At 42.2% G+C, this 19722-nt stretch overlaps 1 protein-coding gene across 24 annotated transcripts in view; it reads right to left on the bottom strand.

Moving 5' to 3' along the window:
• LOC136124176 (transducin-like enhancer protein 4) overlaps positions 1-9026 on the bottom strand; it is a 149046-nt gene extending 140020 nt beyond the window's left edge. For 9 of the 24 annotated variants that reach the window (XM_065878648.1, XM_065878652.1, XM_065878669.1 and 6 more), the window contains exons 1-4: positions 8716-8760; positions 7797-7894; positions 6641-6704; positions 5400-5444 (exon numbers count right to left, since the gene is read on the bottom strand). In XM_065878648.1, the coding sequence (XP_065734720.1) occupies positions 5400-5444; positions 6641-6704; positions 7797-7894; positions 8716-8760 (252 nt within the window). Of the gene's footprint in view, positions 1-5399; positions 5445-6640; positions 6705-7796; positions 7895-8189; positions 8229-8715 lie in introns of those variants that run through there. The other 15 variants (XM_065878649.1, XM_065878650.1, XM_065878656.1 and 12 more) reach the window with 4 other exon arrangements.
• Between the last annotated feature and the right edge of the window lie 10696 nt (positions 9027-19722).

Below are 19722 nucleotides of genomic sequence, written 5' to 3'. Positions count from 1 at the left end.
GGGGTCTGGGTATAAGCCTGAAGTTCAGTGGCTCAAGGACAAACCCAAGCACCAGCCCAGCCTCCCAGGGGCTCTCCACTTCAGAAATGAGCTGGGGCCTGAATCTCCAACCCAGGGCAGACCCATCTCCCAGCAAACACCCTCCCAGGCAAACTCATCTGTCTACTACCTAGTAACTGTATCACCTTGTGCAGATCTGATTCTGTTTAATCATCCTTTGATGGGACATAATCCCTTTCTTAGGATCTTTGTGAGAATTAAAGAATTTTGGCAATGGGCCCAGATCAGTGGTAAGCACAACCCAGATATGTAATAAACATTTACGTCCACTGAAAGGAAATTCCAATTCCACTCAACAAACACTGCTTCAGGTGAAAAATCTTCAGGTATTCTACAAAACCTCAGAAAGAAAATTAAGAACCCAACATGCGAGAAGAGAAAAAGGGGAAACCCATGTGATCCAGAAAATGCCCCTAATTATGCACATGCCCTGACAGGTTAAATTTCCTCCTCCAGATCAGCTTCTCTTGAAGGTCCTGTGACATGTAAAATGACAGCTCCATGGGTCCCGCCCAAGCCACTGCCCCTTGGTATCAACTGTCCTAATGCTAGAACCTCTGTTTTGGAAAAAAATTAATTAAAATCTACATATATCTAGACTTACAAAATAGGACTTAAGTTGGCCTTCATCCCAAAATGTTCAAATCAGAGAGGCAGGGGAAAATTTACCACCAATAACCTCCATTTGGTTAATTACAGAATACTATTGAAGGATAAGTAATCTTAAATTAGAAAGGGTGGCTTTAAACCTTAATGAAAAACAAATAAAAACACAACCCCCTCCCCATGCTCTAATTGTATCTGGAGTTTTTTGCACAATCATCAAGATTTCACTTGTAATCTCTGTTTGAGAATTTCCAGTCCAGCAGTGTCCACCACCGTTCAGCCCCTCTAGATTATTATTTCCTAATTTTATACAGCAAAAGAAAGTTCCGTCAGCAAAATTTTCACTGGTTTATTAGTTACTTCCAGCTAGAACTTCCCACCTTCGATAATTCACTTTCATCATCACACAAAGAGTTCAATCACATCCATTCCTGAAAAAAACAGTTACTGCCTAAGAATACAAGTCACCTTTTTGCCTATCTTCTCAAACACCTACTCCTACATCTACTCCTCCATATCCAAGCACATACCATCTAAGACAAGAGATGTGTAAGAAATTAGTAATGCTCTAAAAAAAGTTTTCTTATGGGAAATCTGGTCTAAACACAACTCTAAACAAATTGACTTCCACTGCAAGCACTGTCCCCAAATAAATTTACTGCACCCTAGAATCAAGTACACTCGAGGCTGGAATGCCATGCCAGTCGTATATTACTTCAACCTCAATAAATCTCTTTTTACTCTCCAAATCCTCGGCTGCTTTCTAAAATAGTTCACCAACCTAATTAACAACAGCTTCCTCTGCAACTGTGGCCTTGATTTCACTTATTTACACATTAACTGGAGCCTCCTTTTGGCCAATCCAGTCTATTCTCTGTACCATGCCGAGCCTTTTATCTGCCCTGGACAGCATTTTCTCCAGCAGATGAAGTAGATGCCGATTGATTTGCTGTCGAGCATGGTAAATTAATAGCAACAAATTGCTGAGGGCCCCTCTCGCTGCTCCACCATGCTTCGGCAGTTTTGCTTTATTTGCTCCGTGATGGGCAGCAGTCGGCCTCTTCAAGTCAATTTCTTCTTAACAACCTGCAATACTTTTCAATGGTGAAAATAGAGCTGTTCCTTGTAAGTCAGAAATCAATATCCTATTGCCCTTAGAAAATGCTAAACAAGCAGTATTGGCAATCCACTTGGTACTAGAGGGTATCAGATATAATGCAAATCCATACTGCTTCCCTCCCTGTAGTTATTACAGTTTGCTAAAAGGTTCCTAATGTCATTTATCATCATTTACCATCGACCAGAGAGGCTATGATTATGATATCCTGTCAGTTGGCAAGGCCCTTTCATTTCTATTCAATTAATATTTTAGCAGCACTCAAATGGTTGTGGCCCAAGTCTCATAATAAAATTTACATGGCTTGTAGTGAAACAGGAGTTCTCTTGCTCTGATTTGAAAAAAAATAATAATTGTATACATACACTTACAGGTCGAATTTACATACCCATTGTTCCTAATCTACATCCAATATTCACTTTTTAAAGTGGTAACTGCCGCTGCCAGATTAAATCAAATTAAATCAGGGCAGTCTTCTTTAATTACAGCATTACGAGTGAAGGATGGGAACAAGCAGCACTTAGCAATGTTATCAACTGCATGCATCACCCTGTTCTGCCCACGGTCACTGACCCATTAAGAAGCCACACTGTATTTATAAAGAACAATCAGCAGAGGGGAAAAAAAAAAAAAAAAAAGTAACAACTAAACCACGGGCCACCTGTCCCATCCAAAACAAAAAAACCCAACTTAGATGGAAATCCTTAAGGAAAAAAGGCCAATGTTCTTTCATTTAAAAAAATCCCATTATGAAGATATCACAATGAAACACATGCCATTTCTAACCATGTCCCATTTGTCATCTTCACTTTCATGCTAGAACTTAAGACAGTGGCAAAGCATTAATTCACTTTACAGTCTAGAACACTCCACTTTAACCTTTCTGGGTTTTTCCCCAGCTTTATCTGCTCAGCTCAGGATCCTACTAAAGATTATCAGAAATTACATTCATATTTTATGCTCTAATTCCATGTCATGTCACTGAGTTCCCCTTTAAAAAAAAAAATCAACTAATTCTACCAGACTAATGCTATTTACTCAGTTACCAAAATTTAAATTAATTATGTTCTCAAACATAATTGTTAAAAATTGGCAACATTATGCAGGCTTAATTAAGATTAAATCCAATTTACTGAATGTACTTTAATTGGTACTAATTACATTAGCTTTCATTTCAGAATGACAAATTCCCCATAGGTTTCACTTTACAGTCGTCTAACAGAACCAGCACAGGGTAACTGACAACGAGTATCATACAGAAAGGGGAGGGACCATGATACTGGACCCCCCCCCAGCCTGCTTGTCACTGCTCTGTGCTTTTGTCCTTTTATCAATTTGCTAAGTCACAGAGTCATGACTCCATCACAGCCATCATTTTCTGTTCCAATGAAAAATTTCTCTAAAAATAAATACTCTGTGGCAGGCAGCAGCCAAGAACAGAAGCATTAACCAAAAAATACACAAAGGTTTCAAATATCAGGGCCACCAATTACTAGGGTTCTTCCAAGGACTCCGGGGACTCCTACTCTTGAACCCTTCAGAGACACAAATCTAATAAGTGAATAAGCCTAACCTGATCTTGAGAACTAGGCCCAATTATGCCGCAGGGCAACTTCCCTGCATTATTGCTGCTTTCCATTATGAGGGTATCCAGCAAGTGCATCTGGAAGAGAGGCCAAGAGGAACCAAGGCTGTCTGCCTAGGAAAACAAATAAAGACAGATATGCCTCTGTGCTTAAGGGGGGAAAGAAAGAAAATATAATAAGTAGGTGGTTTGCAGGGCTGTCTGTATTTCATAATGTGATAAACTGCCCTCAGGATTCTTGATATGATTGAATTTAAAAGCAAGAGAAAAAAAGGGAAAATGTACTCCATTTTCAATTTCAAATGGATGGCATTTGAGGCCAGCTGGACAAGAAGATGACAGAATTACAGAAGTATAAAATGTGTAAAATTAAGGGATCTCACATACCGCCCCCTGCCCCCTAAAAGAAATACATACAAGCTCTGTGTCTCTGAGAACTGTAAACAGTATAAGGAGATCTGAAAACTAAGTGGTTATGGTTAAATATGTAGATACAGGAGAAGAAAGAAAGGGACGTTAATCATCTGGTCCAATCTTTAAAAAGACACTAATTAGTATTGGGTGGTGGACGAAGACAAAAAAAAAAAAAAAGATATGTACAAGATCCAGACCTAAAATGACATGTATTGAGGATAATTAACAAACAATATCTCTCATGTAATTTATTCCTATAAGGTAGAACTAAGGGGAGCCCATCCATAAGTTTGATGGATTTTGTTTAAGCAGGAGGTATTTACATTACTTACCTAAACAGAAATGACAAGGATGCCAAAATAAGAATTTTAATATGCGGCCAATGATACTATAATGTTAATACTGACGTAACCAAATAGCACATGAAGTAAAAAAAGGTATCTGAAATAAAGTCCTCGGTGTGACGACTCCTTTTTTTTGTTCTTCCAACTTTTTGTTTTCAAATACTGTCTATCTGATTGCTTTTACTGTCTGTCATCTTTTAAAGATCTGAGTATGTTTCAGGTATGTGATAATTAACCATATCCAAAAAGGAATCCATAAGTAGTAAGAGCCTAATAATATGTGATCATTTCATATTTTTTAAACTTAGAAGGTAATGACATCCACCATGAGTATAAATAAGAGATGAAAAGCACTAAGTTTTCCCTCATCTTTTCCCAGCAGGTAAACACATAAACACAACTATTCTGAAATGGTTGATAAGACAGATCTGAAGCACTTTCACTAGATGACTACAAATAAATGCCTCCTAGAGGGATTATTATTGCCAAACAATATTTATACATATATGCTATTTTTCTTTCTAGGAAACTTAAACCAAACCATTTTATTCAGTCTCCTGCAAAAAAAAGTCTGGTTCAGTCATACCTCTCAACGCTTTCTGACTAATCATTATCTTTTTTCTTTTTTTTTTTTTTTTTCCTTTGGGCTGAACTAACTGCTAGATTTCAAGACCCAAGACCCAGCGTTGAACCTTATCACATCCTCCTATCAGGCTCATGTATTCTGTACAAATTCTGGAAGGAACAGTTACAGTTCCTGGTAAAACCCAAGTAAGTAGCCTCAGGGGACCAGTACAAGGAATTTACATCAATTTCTTTTGTAGCTCTGCAGATTTCATTTTGATCCTCCCAGCTCACCCTCTATCCATCCTTTCACACCAATCCAAGGAAAGCTCCACACAATTTACAATTTTACTCTTAATATTTTCCAAAAAAAGCTTTCATAAGACAAGTTTGCAATGCCCAAAATACATAAATTCTTTCAAAAAAAAAATATTTTAAAACTTTAGCATCCTGCTTTTGAAAGTGTACAAAGTTTAATATGCATTCACTTTATATCACATTCTTAAATGATTAAAATGAGGATAATATGCAAAAAAGATGGGGAACCACACCTGAAAAAATAGCATTCTCTCCAGTACATGGTCTTGTAAAATACAGGTAGCCACAAAAAAATGTGCAGAATAAAACTGCAAAACATACAATTTCCTTTCTAAAGCACACAGTATTACTGACTGTCATTTAAAATGCTTATAAAGAAATGATAGCTTACCTGCTTGTGCATTTCTATATTCAACCCATAGGACATCTCATAATACTGTCAAAGAAGGAAAAGCAATTAATCTCATGCTTTTCATCAAACAATTTCCCTAGTTTGTTCAAAGAGTCCCCAAGCAAACATAAAAGCCTCACCTAAACCAAAATATCCATCCTATTAATGTTGCTACATCAGGAAGAACACTCTACCGCTATCTTTAGCCTAATAAACTAGAAGCCACCTTAACACACAGAATCTAAGACAATAACTCACAAAACTAAGAAAATCAAGTTCAAACATAGCATTCTTAACATCTCCAGTGGTCTTTATGCATCACAAGCAGATGACTCACGAAGGTCTGATGAAAATTTGGTACCCTATGGGCCCCAATTCCTAGGCACAGCGGGCAAATAAATAACAAAAACAATGTGTCTCATACAAATGCTGATGCTTTGACAAGGACTGTTCAAAGAGGTGATGCTACTTCAGAGTTCCGTTTCTCATTTTTAGCATACTGTTCATGTTCATACATTCAAAGAAAAAAGGCTTGATAGGAAATGAATGAGTTACTCTGGAGCCTTTATGAACAAACATAAGAATACACTTGGTAATACTTCTGAAAAAGCAGATCTGAATGTTTTAAACATATAGTATAACTGGCATTACAGAAATTCTGGCAGAACAAATCAGTTATACAGGAGACTACAACACTCCTCAAACCAATGTAACACTATAGAAATTGAAAACACACAAATACACACACTAGGAACACACAGAGCGGCAGGAGGAGGAGGGAGGGAAAATTTGAAAAGATGTCTGGTGTCTTTTCTTACCCATTATTCTTTAAAAGAAATAAAATACATTAAAATTTTAACAGTTTACTGAAAAATTATCCGGTTAAAACTGTTTGGAGCAAGAGCAATAAAACAACAAAGAAAACCACTAACACAAAAACATTTTGCCTGTGACCAAACAAAATGTCAATCAGGTTGTTGTTTTTCCAATCTGTAAAAACAAAGCACAGAAAATTATACCCCATGCAGCTAAAGTTTTTGAAAATTCAAATCAAAGCTGGTTGTCAGAGGCAAGTTATAACATCCTGGAATTACAGGTTGTTAATGGGTACATTCTCACAACTTTAACTGCACTAGCACTGTGACTGTGCTCTATCCTGCAGCCTGTAGCAATCTGAACGTATTCTTGCTTTGGTAGCCCAAACTAATAGGCACTTTGAATCTGTGATACAGTTTTCTTACCATCACATAATGCCGCTGCATCTCTGTCTTCTCACTGGCAAGTTTCTCACATTCCAGCTTCAGGCTGTTCAAGAAATAAGGAAATCTAAGTACAACGCAGATCTTGACTTACATCTTTCAGACACACACTCCCTCCTCTAAATCATCACCTACAAAATGCCGAATCAACTATCTTAAATACCACCCTCATTACTGACAAACAGGCAGGAGAGAAAAGGGTGAGTGGAACCAGCCTGGGCTTGCCCTTTCAACAAGGATCAAATGTGGGGTTTTTGTTTGTTTTAAGAAAAAACCCTCTAGCCAATTTAACTCCATAATCTCATCCAGAAATGAATATTCACTACATTCACTTAAGAACGAGGAAATAAACATCAATAATGCCTATATTTCCAAACACTAATAAGTCCCCCAAACTGTCACAAGGGAGTTTTTTTCTTTAATGTTCCACGAAGAGATTAATAAAAATATGAATCAAGCATGTCTTGTGAACGACGTCTTATTTTTTTCCCTCCAAAACACAGAGACAGGTTGAATACCACCACCCAGGGGCAAGGCGTGAATGGGGTTCAGTGCCTTGTTTTGGTTCCAGCATTTATGAAGTAAGAATTACACGTCATTGAAAATCCAGCGAAAGAAAAATATTTCAAAGGCACTCTAAGGTCTAATGATTGTCTCTTAAGACGAAAACATCTTTTCAGCATATAAGTAATGAAATCGCCTACTTGGCGACTTCCCACGGTTCTGGGCTCTTGGTATTTCAGCAGAAGGGCAGAAAGAAGTAAGAAGGAATCAAGCCCGCTGTAATTAATAAAGAACCAAGAAAGTCAAAAGGCCCCAGAACCTTCCCAACCTTCCATTCTCCTGGCCCCGATAAATCAATATCGAAAGTTTGGCCTCAGCGTTTTCCAAGTCTCGCCAGTTTCGATTGCTCGGCCTTTTTTTTTTTTTTAATTTACAGGAAAAGGACGAAACGCTTAATTTCTTTACACCTGCCTGAAGAAAAGAGGCCTTGACTTGCCTTTTCTGCCCACAAGGAAAGACGATAATACCTTTGTGGTGGCCAAAAAAAAAAAAAAAGGAGGGGGGCTGTGTGTGTATGTGGGGGGAAGACAAGAGCTAAGCAAATAGGAGGATCAGCTAAAGTCAATATCGTTACCTGTGGTATTGAGCCTGTAAAAACTGAAACTCTTCCTTAATCCGATCACAGGACTCGGAAATTGTAAATTTAAAGGGTTGAGCAGGCTGATGCGGTGCCTAAAGAACAACAATAAAATATTTGATTAGCCCACAGCACAAGCGAGGCGCAGAGATGGAGAGAAAACCACGCGGCGCTGGGGGAGGAGGAGGGGGGTCATGGCGCAGGCAGATTAAAACTCTCCTCCCGCCCCCTCCCCCGGCAGCACAGCCCGGCGGAAGCCGCTTGCGGGCTAGCCCCGGGCCCCCGCGTCCCCGTGCCCGCCCCGGACCCCGCAAGTTCGAGACCCCGCTCCCCTCCCACGTCAACGGCGGGCGCCCAGGAGCCGGCGCGCCTCGCCCACCGTCTCCCCACCCGGAATCGAAACTGGCCCGTCGGGGGGACGCGCGCCATGGCGTCGGGCCGCGGACAGGTCGGGGGAAGGGGCACGGTTGGCCGGCTGGCTCGCTGATCCCCGGAGCCCGCGGCGCGAGGGGCCGGCGTCCCGCACTCAGGAGCCGCCGCCGGACCCGCCGCGCCGCCGCCGAGGGCGCCCTCCCCGCCCCGGCACGGAGTCGCGCCTCCTCCATCGCTCGCCACCCCTCCTCCAGGAGTCGCGGCGCGGGGACGGCAAACGGCTCCGCGCGGCTTCCAGGGGCTTCAAAGACAACAATAAGAAAATGGCTACAACTCAATTGCTTCTCCGCACCCCCTCTCCGAAAGTGCCCCAGTGCCCGGGAGGAGTGGAGGCGGAGGAGTGGCGGGCGACACCCAGAGCGGGGCGCGGGGTTCGGGCCGACCTCCACGCCCCTCCGGCCAAAGACACAACTCGGCGCGCAGAAGGCGACGCGGAGAATCCCCCGGCGCCGGGCGAGCCAGCGCCCCCGCCGCCCGCACTCACCGGGTGTCTGGTCTGCGGGTACATCTTGCTCAGGTCGCGAATCATCCAAACCGATTTAGTTGGCTACGCTAGGCAGAGGCGCGCGGCTCATTGGCTTTAATGGCCCCAAGAAGGAGGAGGCGAAGGCGACGGTGGCGGAGGCGGCCGGCCGGGTCCGAGGGGCGGCTCGGGCGGTCCCGGCCCCCGCCGGGTCTCGCGTGACGCGGGCGGCAGAAACGCGCGGCGGCGGCGGCGGCGGCGGCTGGGTGCGGGAAGCCGGGCCGCTCCGCATTCCCCGCGGGCGTCACTGGCCCGCCGCGGGCATTGTCCGGCGCGCGTCTCCCGCGGCAACGCTCCGACGTTCGGTCCGCCGAGGCGTGCCCGCCGAGCCCGGCGCCGCGGCCGCGCCGCTCACCCGGGCGGGGAGAGTGAGAGCTCCGCGCCCCAGCGCCCGCCGGCAGCGCCACCCGCTCGCTCGCTGGCTCGCTCGGCGTCCCACTCCAAACTTTTTTTATTTGCCTTTTAATTGGTTGTTATTCCTCCAAATGAATGATCTCTCTCTTCTTTCCTAAAAGCAAACACAAACTCCTTTGGTTCGGAAGAGGTCTCGGCGGTGCTTTTTGGTTTCTCTGGAGATTTTTTTTCACCTCACAGCAACGATCTTTTAAAAGGCACCTTTTAGCTTCTTTCACCACATCTCATTTCCTTATTTTTCTTCCTTCCTGTTTTCTCGTATTTTTTTAACCCCAAATTGAAGGGGATTATAAAAATAAAAGAGAGTGGAACGCTTGCGGCTTTTTTTTTTTTAATTCTCTCTCTTTTCAAACTCTGCGAACAGCACCTCAAAATAATATACAAGTGTGTGAGAGAGGGGAAAGAAAGCAGCCAACAGCTCAAACACCCGCTCAGAACAGCTCTAACAACACGCTCTGTGTAGGTGACTTCTTTGACCAAATTTAGCAGCGGCTAATCATTAACATTCTGATACATATTCACAACCGTCCGTGGGGGGACCGCGGAGCATCCCGGGAGATGTAGTCCACCCCCGGCGACCGCAGCTGAGGATTCGGCCAGATTGACTACAATCACCGGCCGGCCACGCGACCGCTCTGGGGCGATTTTCAAGCGCCCCGCCCACCCCGGCGCAGTAGGCGTCTCCAACAACCAATCAGAGATGGCTGAACATTAATCGCCGTCTGTGTTACTGCCCATCATTTCATTGCTGACAAATGGCGAGCTAGCGGGGAGGAGCCGGCCAGGCTGGAACCCACGTGGGGGCCGGGCGTCGTCGGTGGCTCGGACCAATGAATGGAACAGGACGGGGTTAGCGGAGGCGGGGCGGAGATGGCCCGCCCAAGGCGGAGCTTCGCCTCGGCTGAAGTTCCTTAGCGCGAGCGTTCGAACCTGGGAAACATTTGTTCGGCTGTCAATCAAAGTAACGTGGGCTTGGGAGCAGCGGTGATTGCTGCTGCTGTTGCTGCTGCCCTGGCTGCATCTTCAGAACTGGGTGTTGGTAGCGATGGTGGCGGCAAAATAAAGGGGCGGGGGGGAGGGGGGGCGGTGAGACTAGAGGCTAGTCAGAAGATCTCCTTTCGAGTCTCGTCCTCCCAGCCGCTCCCCTCCAACCCAAGCACCCTCGGCCCCTTGCTCCGAGCCGCGCCAGGAATGCGGACTAATTAGGGTCCAATGTCTCCTTAAAGAGACAAGCTCGGCCTTGTGTAACGCTGCGAAACCCCTGTTGAGACAAGAAAGGGAGGATCACGCCGATCCCACTTCGTTCGGTTCACATGAATTTTACGCGCCGCTGGAGCCGGCATAATTTTCCGTGTGAACGCGGATTCGGGCCCCTGTTCTTGTTTAGAGCCGGAGACTGAGCTGCGAGACGCTGACCCGGGTGAGGGGCGGGGACGCGGGGGTGGGGGTGGGGCGCCTCCCCGAGCCCAGAGGGAGCTGTGATTGCAGTTTAACCCCGAAGCGGGACCGCCTCCCCCGAGCAACTCTGCATGGAAGCTCCCCAAGACGCTCTGACCCGGGGTCGCGGGGGCGTAACCTTGGAGTTTCGGGGTGGGGCTGGAGGCCCGGGGGGCAGGGGTCTGAAACTTTGTCGAGAGAGGCACCTGCACCCCAGAGACTGTCAGTCGCTCCGCGCGAAAACAGTATCATCTATCTAGGTGCTGGCCCCCTGCACAAGGAAGAAAACTGCCCTCCACGCCCCGAGATGCTCCCTCCCCCGTATCAGAAGGACGAAGACCGCCCCTCATTTATCCCGCTTTTTGGAGGAGCAAGTCAAGTTTGTCGCGGTTGAAACTGGCAGGAAGCCACGCGGGGCACGAGAGATGGCGGGTCGGCCACGGCGGGGCACTAGGGCTGGAAAGGTGGGGGCGGTCCGGGGGGCAGAGCCTGAGGGAGGGACATCCCTGTGGTAGTGGTTAAAGAGGTGAGAGTGGACTTGATGGCAAGAAGGAATAGCCTGGGGCAGGCAGTGTATCCAACCCTAGTCCTCGTCCAGCCGGGGGCAGCTCCCCGGTTTAAGGGGAAGCTGCACGGCTCGGCTCGCGACTTTCCTAGCTTGCCTCTCACCATTTTTATGGCGGGGGGCGCGGGGGAGCGGGCAGGAGGAATTCAGATAAAGTCGGGGGTTGGCTAACCTAATGGTCTGAGTTTTGGATGTGTATTGATGAGTGTTTTTTGCTTACTCTAACTTGAGACGTTGGCCGAGATATCTCAGCATTCGTGAAAAACCCTTCTTAATGATATCCCTTGCCTCAGTGGACGAATCGAACAATGACTTACTGTCCAGCCTGGCACATTCTATGGGCCTCTCTCTGTGCTGGGCACTTTGAAGGGCTGGTTCTAAGGACGGCTATGATGGTCTTCACCTTCCTCTAATTTGTTTACTAAAATCCTGGAACTGGAGTTCACAGAATGTTTCAATTCAGCATATATCTTCCCATCCACCCCCAAAATAAGAGGATGAAAGACTCCACGGGCAGTTTTCTGAACTTCCTCTGTCCAATACCTAGACACACATGGCTTTTTGGTACTTGAAATGTGGCCAGTCCAAAATGAGATGCTCTGTAAGTACACATACACACCGACTTTGAAGAGTGAGTACAAAAAATGTGAAATAGCTCAATAATTAATAATAATATCACGTTGAAATTCCAATATTTTGAATATAATTGGTTAGACAAAATATATTACTAAAATTAATTTTGTCTTTTTCTTTTTACCTTTTTAACCCAGATGCTAGAAAATTTTAAGTTACCTTATGTCGCTCACATATTTGCATTGGACTGCACTGTTTTGAAACATTCCCAGAAACCAAAAATTAGAAGTCTTGGGCGATACAGTTTCTACACTAGGACAGTGAATCTTCTAAGAACACCAGCAACTATTCTAGGGTTGGCTATTTGCTCCCACTGGAGCTTTTCAATAGTTTGTTAAATTACCCACCTCTGTAGGAGGTTCTGTGTTACCCGTTCTGGCCAGAATGTTAGCAAGTTCCATGAGAACAGGGACCTGGTTATGTTCACAGCCTCACTCCAAATGCCTAGAATGATGTCTGACACATACTTGGTGCTCAGTAAATATTTGTTGACGGCATTAATGAGTGAAAGCCATGCTGTGTCAATACAGAAAGCTTTAGCATCATTTGGGCCATATTTATGGAAATGCTATGCAGTTATTTCCCAGGACAGGGAATGAGAATCCTGATAATAGAACCTGAAGAGCTATTGAAAGGGTCAGTGGACAAAGGGGAAACTATGCTCTGTTAGGAAGTATCAAATACTTGTATTAGGGACCTTTCTTCCTAATCTCTCTTGACAGTTTGTATCAACGGAAGAGTGGTTGGAGAAATAAGGTTGTTTATTTTTTATTGAGTACAATTTTAAAATACAGCACTTGGATATGTTTCACATTTTGACCATGTGGCAGATCTACATAATTCACAGGGATGTCTCGGAAGGATGCCAAGTGAAGCAACCCATAGCCCAGCCCGGGGTCCCAACACAGAAAGTGTCTTCTCTTCTCTCATTGCAGTTCTCCCAAACTGTTGAGCAAAGCTGTGACGTCACTTGAGGGCTTGTCTTATCCCTACCTCACTGGTGGGCCTTGGTGGGGGCCAGGGTGTGGGGGGGACTCCAAAGCAGCATTCAGGTTGGAAACTAAGCTTGGGGCTTTCAATCTTAAAGTGACATGCAAAGCAAACATATTGTTTCCCCTTAGGTTATATGCTGTAAATAATTTATTCCTCCATTAAATATTTATTGAACACCTAATATGTGCCAGGATAAGGGAATTTAGCAGCAAATGTGGCTATTTTTGATTTATTGCCTCTCAGTTCCAAATGTATCCATGCTCTTTGCCTGCTCTGTGAAAATGGATCTGGGCCCTTTAAGCACGAGTCCTTTTACTTGTCACAACAGCAGGGTTCACACCTATTCAGCTGCTCCTGCCAGGCCTTCACACAGGCTCCCACTTATGCTAACTATCACAACAGCTTGCAGGGTAGATATTACAGGAGAAAAACTACGGATTTACTTTCTGAAATGGGTGGCAGGGGAGTGGGGTAGGTGTAGGAAAGTATAACTAAATACCATACTGCTTTGTACGAGAAAGTAATTCATGAAAGACTAGTATTATTTTCAATGGAACTGTGAAAATTCACAATTAACCATGATCTCGTTAACTTTGCCTACTCTTTTAACCTTTCTGATTTCTCCTCCATAAAGGAGGTATGATCCCTCCGTTCTAAATGCAAACATTTGCAGCTCAAAAAATATTTTATAATTTGAGACTTGCATTGGTCACATAGAATAGATTTGGATTCAGGATCACCTGCTAAGCTTGATCACCTCTTCTTTCCCTCTTCCCAAGAAATGAACTTCTGGAATGAATATTATTTGGGGAAAGTGGAAGCAGACACATTTTGTTGAAAATTGATCAGTTGTCTTGTAAAGTGAGCAAAACCGTAAGGGTCTATAATCTTAATGCTAGTCTGTGGGCTCCCACTGCTATAATTCAATTCAGGACTTGTCTTCAACGTTATGTAGCCTGGAACACTTCTGGTAAATCACATGACTCTCTTTTTACAAGACATCCTTGTAAAATAGTGTGAATGAGCCATCATTCACAGTGTAATATCTGATCCAATGCACTACTACTTTTAGAAAAGACTGTGATATTCTGGGAAATTTTCATTCATGGAGACACCCCCGCCTTCGCTGCTTGGTTTTATATAGAACAAGATTTGAATGATTTAATTATAGAGTTTTATTAAATAGCTCCGCAAGAGAGACCATCTGATACCTTATCTCTGTATGGACCACAAGGGTTTACCTAGGGCTGCCACATATTATTACATCTGGTAGTATGCAAAGGTAGCGAGAGATGGGATGGATGGGTATTAAAATCCCATTTTACAGACCAGGAAGCTGATGTTCAGAGAAACCAATGGCCTCTTGAAAGTTATACAGCTAGTAAACAAGCAAGTTGGGAATCAAACCTGAGCTTTCAGATTCCACTTGTTTCCACTCCACTAGAGCTGCCCCTTGAACTGCTCAATTGTAGTCGCCACCCAGCCATTGTTCAGTCTAGCCATGTTCCTTGCTCATCTCCCCTCGTATCACAGCAAAGTTACCAACAGCATGATTGGCATACCTTTCCCCAGCACAGTTACTACCGTGCAGTGCTTTTGTAGCTTAGGGCTGATTTCTGAATCTGACAATTTTTGCTCACTTGTTCTCCATTCTAAGTTTATAATCCAAACTGAGGCACTTTTTAGAATTTATCCATAGAGAATTTAAAGAGAAATGAAGGCTTTTAAAAGGGAAGCCATGCTGGAATAATCTTATAATCTCCAGGAATGACGTTCATCAAGGATTTAAACAGTAGCATAGACTATTTTTCCTTTACAGGCTTAAGCAATTTGGTGCTTATGCTTTCTTGAAAGGAAACAGTTTGTTTTTAAGTCCTGGGAGGATCTCATCTTCTTTGAAAGTTTTAAGACATATAATTTATCGTGTAGAAAATGATTTATTATGATGGTAATTGTCATGTATATTTTAATAAGACATTGAAAATGTGAAATAAAGAATTGTCAAATATTTATTGCAAATTGTATTTAGAAACATTTTTATAACATTTAGATCGCTTTGCAGCAATCAGTGTTCTCTAACAACTTGCTCCCAAAACAGTAAACATGTGAATCATGTTATAAGAATTAGTCAGATTCAGAAATCTACTCAAAGATATAAAAACGCTAGATAGTAAAAACTGCACTGGCAAAAAATAGCCTAACTGTACATTTTCTATCCATTTGAGGGCAGGGTGTTTACAATAGCCTAACACAAACAACCATATTTGACACTTAGTTTTGAAAATTCACTTTTTGTTGAATGAAGTATGTTAGTCACAGACATTTTTGAATTATTTATGCAATGCTTAGGAAAATTTATAATCAAAGTTGCATCAAAGTAAGTTTAATTAAATTTTTATTATCTGTAAAGCTACTGCATGCACAACCAGAACTTTACTAATTATTAAAACCAGATATGTACAAAGTCATAGCTTAGGGAGAAGGAACTGCCAAATAAAGTACTAATTAGTCAATTCAACTGGAAATTTAAATAGTGATAAAAAGGGATGTGTAATTTTGTTTTTAAGATTTTGAGGGTCAAGACTTAGGGGGCTAGAAAGCCTGTAATTTCTCTTATGAACCTTGCCTCATGGCCTTCTAGTATGTCCTAGGAAGGACTTGTATTTATTTCACAGCTAGGTTCATGTAATCAAGCCCACTGGTAGCTAACGTTTACTAAGTGTGCTAGACATTGTCATATAAATAATCTACCTCGATGCCTCAATCTCCATCTCATCTTCATCTTAAAGGTGAGCCCACGGACTACTGGACAGGTTCCCAGACTTGCATAAATCCACCCAGCCTGCAAATTGCAGAGTAATATTCAAATCCAGGACTGTTTCTCTAAGAAGTGTTGTTTTGTTTTCTTTTCTGCTGTTTTCAAACCATCCTTTTCTAGGTCAGAAAGGAGTATGACATTTATATTCCTATATCAAAAGTATGATACATAATTCTGATATAAAATATCTTTTTTCATTTTGTTTTCTTCATTTTGTTTTATAATAGTAAACAGGGTAAGGGTTAGGGTTAGGGAGTAAGTTGTGGCTAATAATAAATTTTATAAATCTCGCTATGCTATGGGATCTTCTTTAGGAGAATTTTGATAGGAACAAGTGAATCAGCAAATGGTCGCTAACTTTATATTTCCTCCATTGAGCAGATTAAATCCTAATTCATTAAAATTGTTTTCATGTTCTGATGAATAATCAAATGACCCAGTCTCTAAGTCCATCTTTTTATTTTATATCTTTTATTTTTTAATTCTCACCAGAGGAAATAGTCACTAAAATTAATGTTTAAGATATAGAACAAGGAACTATCAAGTGACTATCCAGAGTCTATGGTCAACATACTACCCTGGGAATTTAGAAATATTTGAAGTTTCAGGCATGGTAACATGCAAAAACTCTAGTCATAAAGGAAGTTATCATGAATAGCAGATACACACAGACATACACACACCATGAGTTATCAACAGTTGATTTCATAGATAATTTCCTGTCCACTGATGGCTGCTCCCAAATCTTTCTTTAATTACAGAGGAAAATTGATAATTACCTAATAATATAGTTTAATTAGCTATATTTCTTATGTTTAGGCCAATAAACAATGTTCTAATGTACTTGTTTTGATTAGATGAAAAATACGTGAAGTAAGAACAGGGCACTGTATTGTTTGAGAAGATCCGTGATACATTTTAGGTTGACTGTTTCATAAAGATTCTTTTTTCTCAGCAAGGTTCACTTGAGATAGTAGTCTTATGTAAACACACACGCACACACACACACACACACACACACACACATATACCATATTCAGAACTGTTTTTTGCTAGCAAACTTAGATTTATGAGAGCTTTGAATGTCAGAAAAAAATCAAAATTTCATATCAAAGTCAAAGACAGAAATAAGCCAAATTCGTTTGTTTTCTGAAGCACTGCTGAATACATTGTCCGTATTGTACCACAGAAGGCTGAAAGCAAAACACGGGTGGGTCTCTCAAACAATCCCTGACTCTGTTTATAACAACTGAAGCTGTGCCTTTCATATCAGAGTCCCATCAGAACGGGGAGGGGGAGGAAGAGATAAGCTCATCAGTGAAATAGTAGCCTTTAACAACAACCAGTCACTTCCTGCAATCAAAACCATGCTAGCATGTGGCTTGTTCAAATAAAAATTACTGGACTGGAGCCAAACAAGGAAAAAGTAATTGATAATGTGGTTTTTCAGAAACCATCCATCCATCAAATGTGTCAGTCCTTCATAATACTTTATTTCCCTTCTGAACAAAGATCTTTAAAATTCATTGTGTGCACTTAAAAACAAAGTGTCCTTGTGCTGGTTTATAAAGATTCTCTTTTAGTTTGGGTTTGTTTTGTTATTTGATTACATTCCCTCCCATCCTGCATTTTTTTTTTTTCCAGATAGTTGCTGGAAATTTCTGCCATTCTTAAACAAAGCATCTTTGTGCTGTATCAGCTTGCATTTTCCTTGGATTGTATTTGGACGATGCCTTTTCACTGACTGCAGCACTGGAGTATCGTAGCCACAGCTTTAGTAAGTAGACTGTAACAAACAGATTCACTGGCCCTTTTTGTGTGTTGCAGCCTATTAACCTGCTGGGGCGAAATTCTACTCAGGGTAAGGCATAGGAGTGATTGCAAACAGAAGGAAAAACTGATGAGGAAACATTGTTTCATACTTATAGCTAGAGAAAGCCCTTAATAGTTAGTTTCTATTAAAAAAAAATGTTCCACCTTCAACAATCCCTCCAATACATGCAAATATCTTTTAACTAAAAACGTTTCATTCATTTTAGGGTCCTAAAGATCAGTTTGCAAAACTGATCATAGCTAAAGCTCACCATCGGTATCCAAAAGAAACTTCTGTAATGTGAATTTCAGGAACATTCACTCACGTCCACTTTTGATGACTTCCATATTAAAGTCAAGTGTACTAGAGATTCAGTGCTGCACACACACACACACACACACACACACACACGGTTTTGCCATGAATATAGTAAAAAATCACACTTCAAAATGTGTATTTAAAAAAATATGATGGTTTCCCTTAAATCATATTTTAAATGACAGTTATGTGATTATAACACTGCAACTGAAAAAAGAGAAATAATGAGGTTTTGGTGAACAAAATGATGAAGGAAAAAGTCCAGGTGATTCTGTAAATTTTTCACTTTCAGCTGCCTGTTTACAAGTAAATGCAATCATATCGCAATCTCGTTTGTATTCTTCTAGTACTATCAACTCTTGACCTGCCAATTACTTTATGTTTATATTTAGATCTGTTGGCAGTGTCTTGGGACAGGCTAGCCAGGAGAAGGGCCCTTAGAGATGGTTGTTCCTTGTACAGCCAGCTAAGACCTGGCCAGAGAAACTACTCCTATTACCACACCAGCCATCTCAATAAAGTTTCGTTTTAAAGAAAGCCAGGAAGAAAAAGCTGAAATAGCAGCACAAAACCCCTACATTACAGCAGGTCCTGCCCCTGGAATTTCTCTTTTGGCCTGCTCTGAAATAATACTTAAAAAGTCACATTTATACAAGATAATAACAATTTTCACGTGTAACCTCTTTTCCGTCTATGGGATATACTAACAACAGAATAGCAAAAAGAAGCAAATATTTACCGTTCATCCAAAGATTGCAACACAAAGAAGTACAAAAGTGTACAAGGCTCCAGGATTATTTTTGGTGGGGGAGAGATTATCAATTTGGAACTGGCAAAGAGGTCAACTACTAAGTCAACATCCATGGTGAGTCTCTTGAAAAATGATCTAATTTAGTTTTTTGATGGGAAATTGCCCCAAAAATCAATGATACAAATTCTACTTTCAGAGGTATTCACAAGAAGGGGCTGTGGGAACAAGTAAAATATCTTCATTCTTTGTTTTTCTACTAGAATTTACTGCATATTCAATTTTGCTCATTGCTTCATGCTAGGCCTTATGGGAAGATGAAAATGAAACAGGTTAATTTATAGTAATATATATATATATATATATATATATATATATATATATTTTTTTTGGCAGTACGCAGGCCTCTCACTGTTGTGGCCTCTCCCGTTGCGGAGCACAGGCTCCGGACGCGCAGGCTCAGCGGCCATGGCTCACGGGCCCAGCCGCTCCGCGGCATGTGGGATCTTCCCGGACCGGGGCACGAACCCGTGTCCCCTGCATCGGCAGTCGGACTCTCAACCACTGCGCCACCAGGGAAGCCCTATAGTAATATTTTGATGTGCTTGATTTTATTCTGTATTTTCTTAAACTGAGCTCCTCCCCATTCTGGCAGGGGCATCCAAAAAGCATGCCTCCCAGAAGTTGAGGATTTTTATAGAAATGGTTCAAAAAGGGGGAAAAAAAGCTAGAATTCAATTTCTGATATCCAAAAAAAAAGGATTTTTTGACACAAGTCACTGTAGTCTTGAAAGCCAAGCTTTGTTAAAACAGAAAAGACTTTGCAAATTCGTTTTATCATCTCATCAAGAGCTAGGCAGGACTGAGTAGATGAGTTTCTTCCATGGTGAGGGGAAGCTAGGTGGTGAAGCTTACTGCCCTGGGGTAGCAGGAGGAGGAAATGACAAGAACCAAAAAGCACATAGCTTATTCCTCTTGCTGTGGAGGTGCTGTGGAGAGAAGGAGGTGAGAGAGGAAGGTTAGTAGTGGTTAGATGATGTCTCCATCTTCATGCGGCCGACGTTCTTTGGACAGGAACCTAGGTTACACACATAAATCATTCACTCATTTCATGTACACATATTTTCACGCTTTCTCATGTCTGAAATCAGAATGCATCAGGATGTGTAATCTTGCTAGGCACTTATTTTCTTTTTTTAGCAGCATACAGAACAGTGGTATATCTTAAA

The sequence above is a fragment of the Phocoena phocoena genome, chromosome 6 (assembly GCF_963924675.1).
Source record: "Phocoena phocoena chromosome 6, mPhoPho1.1, whole genome shotgun sequence".
NCBI classification, from domain to species: domain Eukaryota; kingdom Metazoa; phylum Chordata; class Mammalia; order Artiodactyla; family Phocoenidae; genus Phocoena; species Phocoena phocoena.
This window is presented reverse-complemented; position numbering and strand designations above follow the sequence as displayed.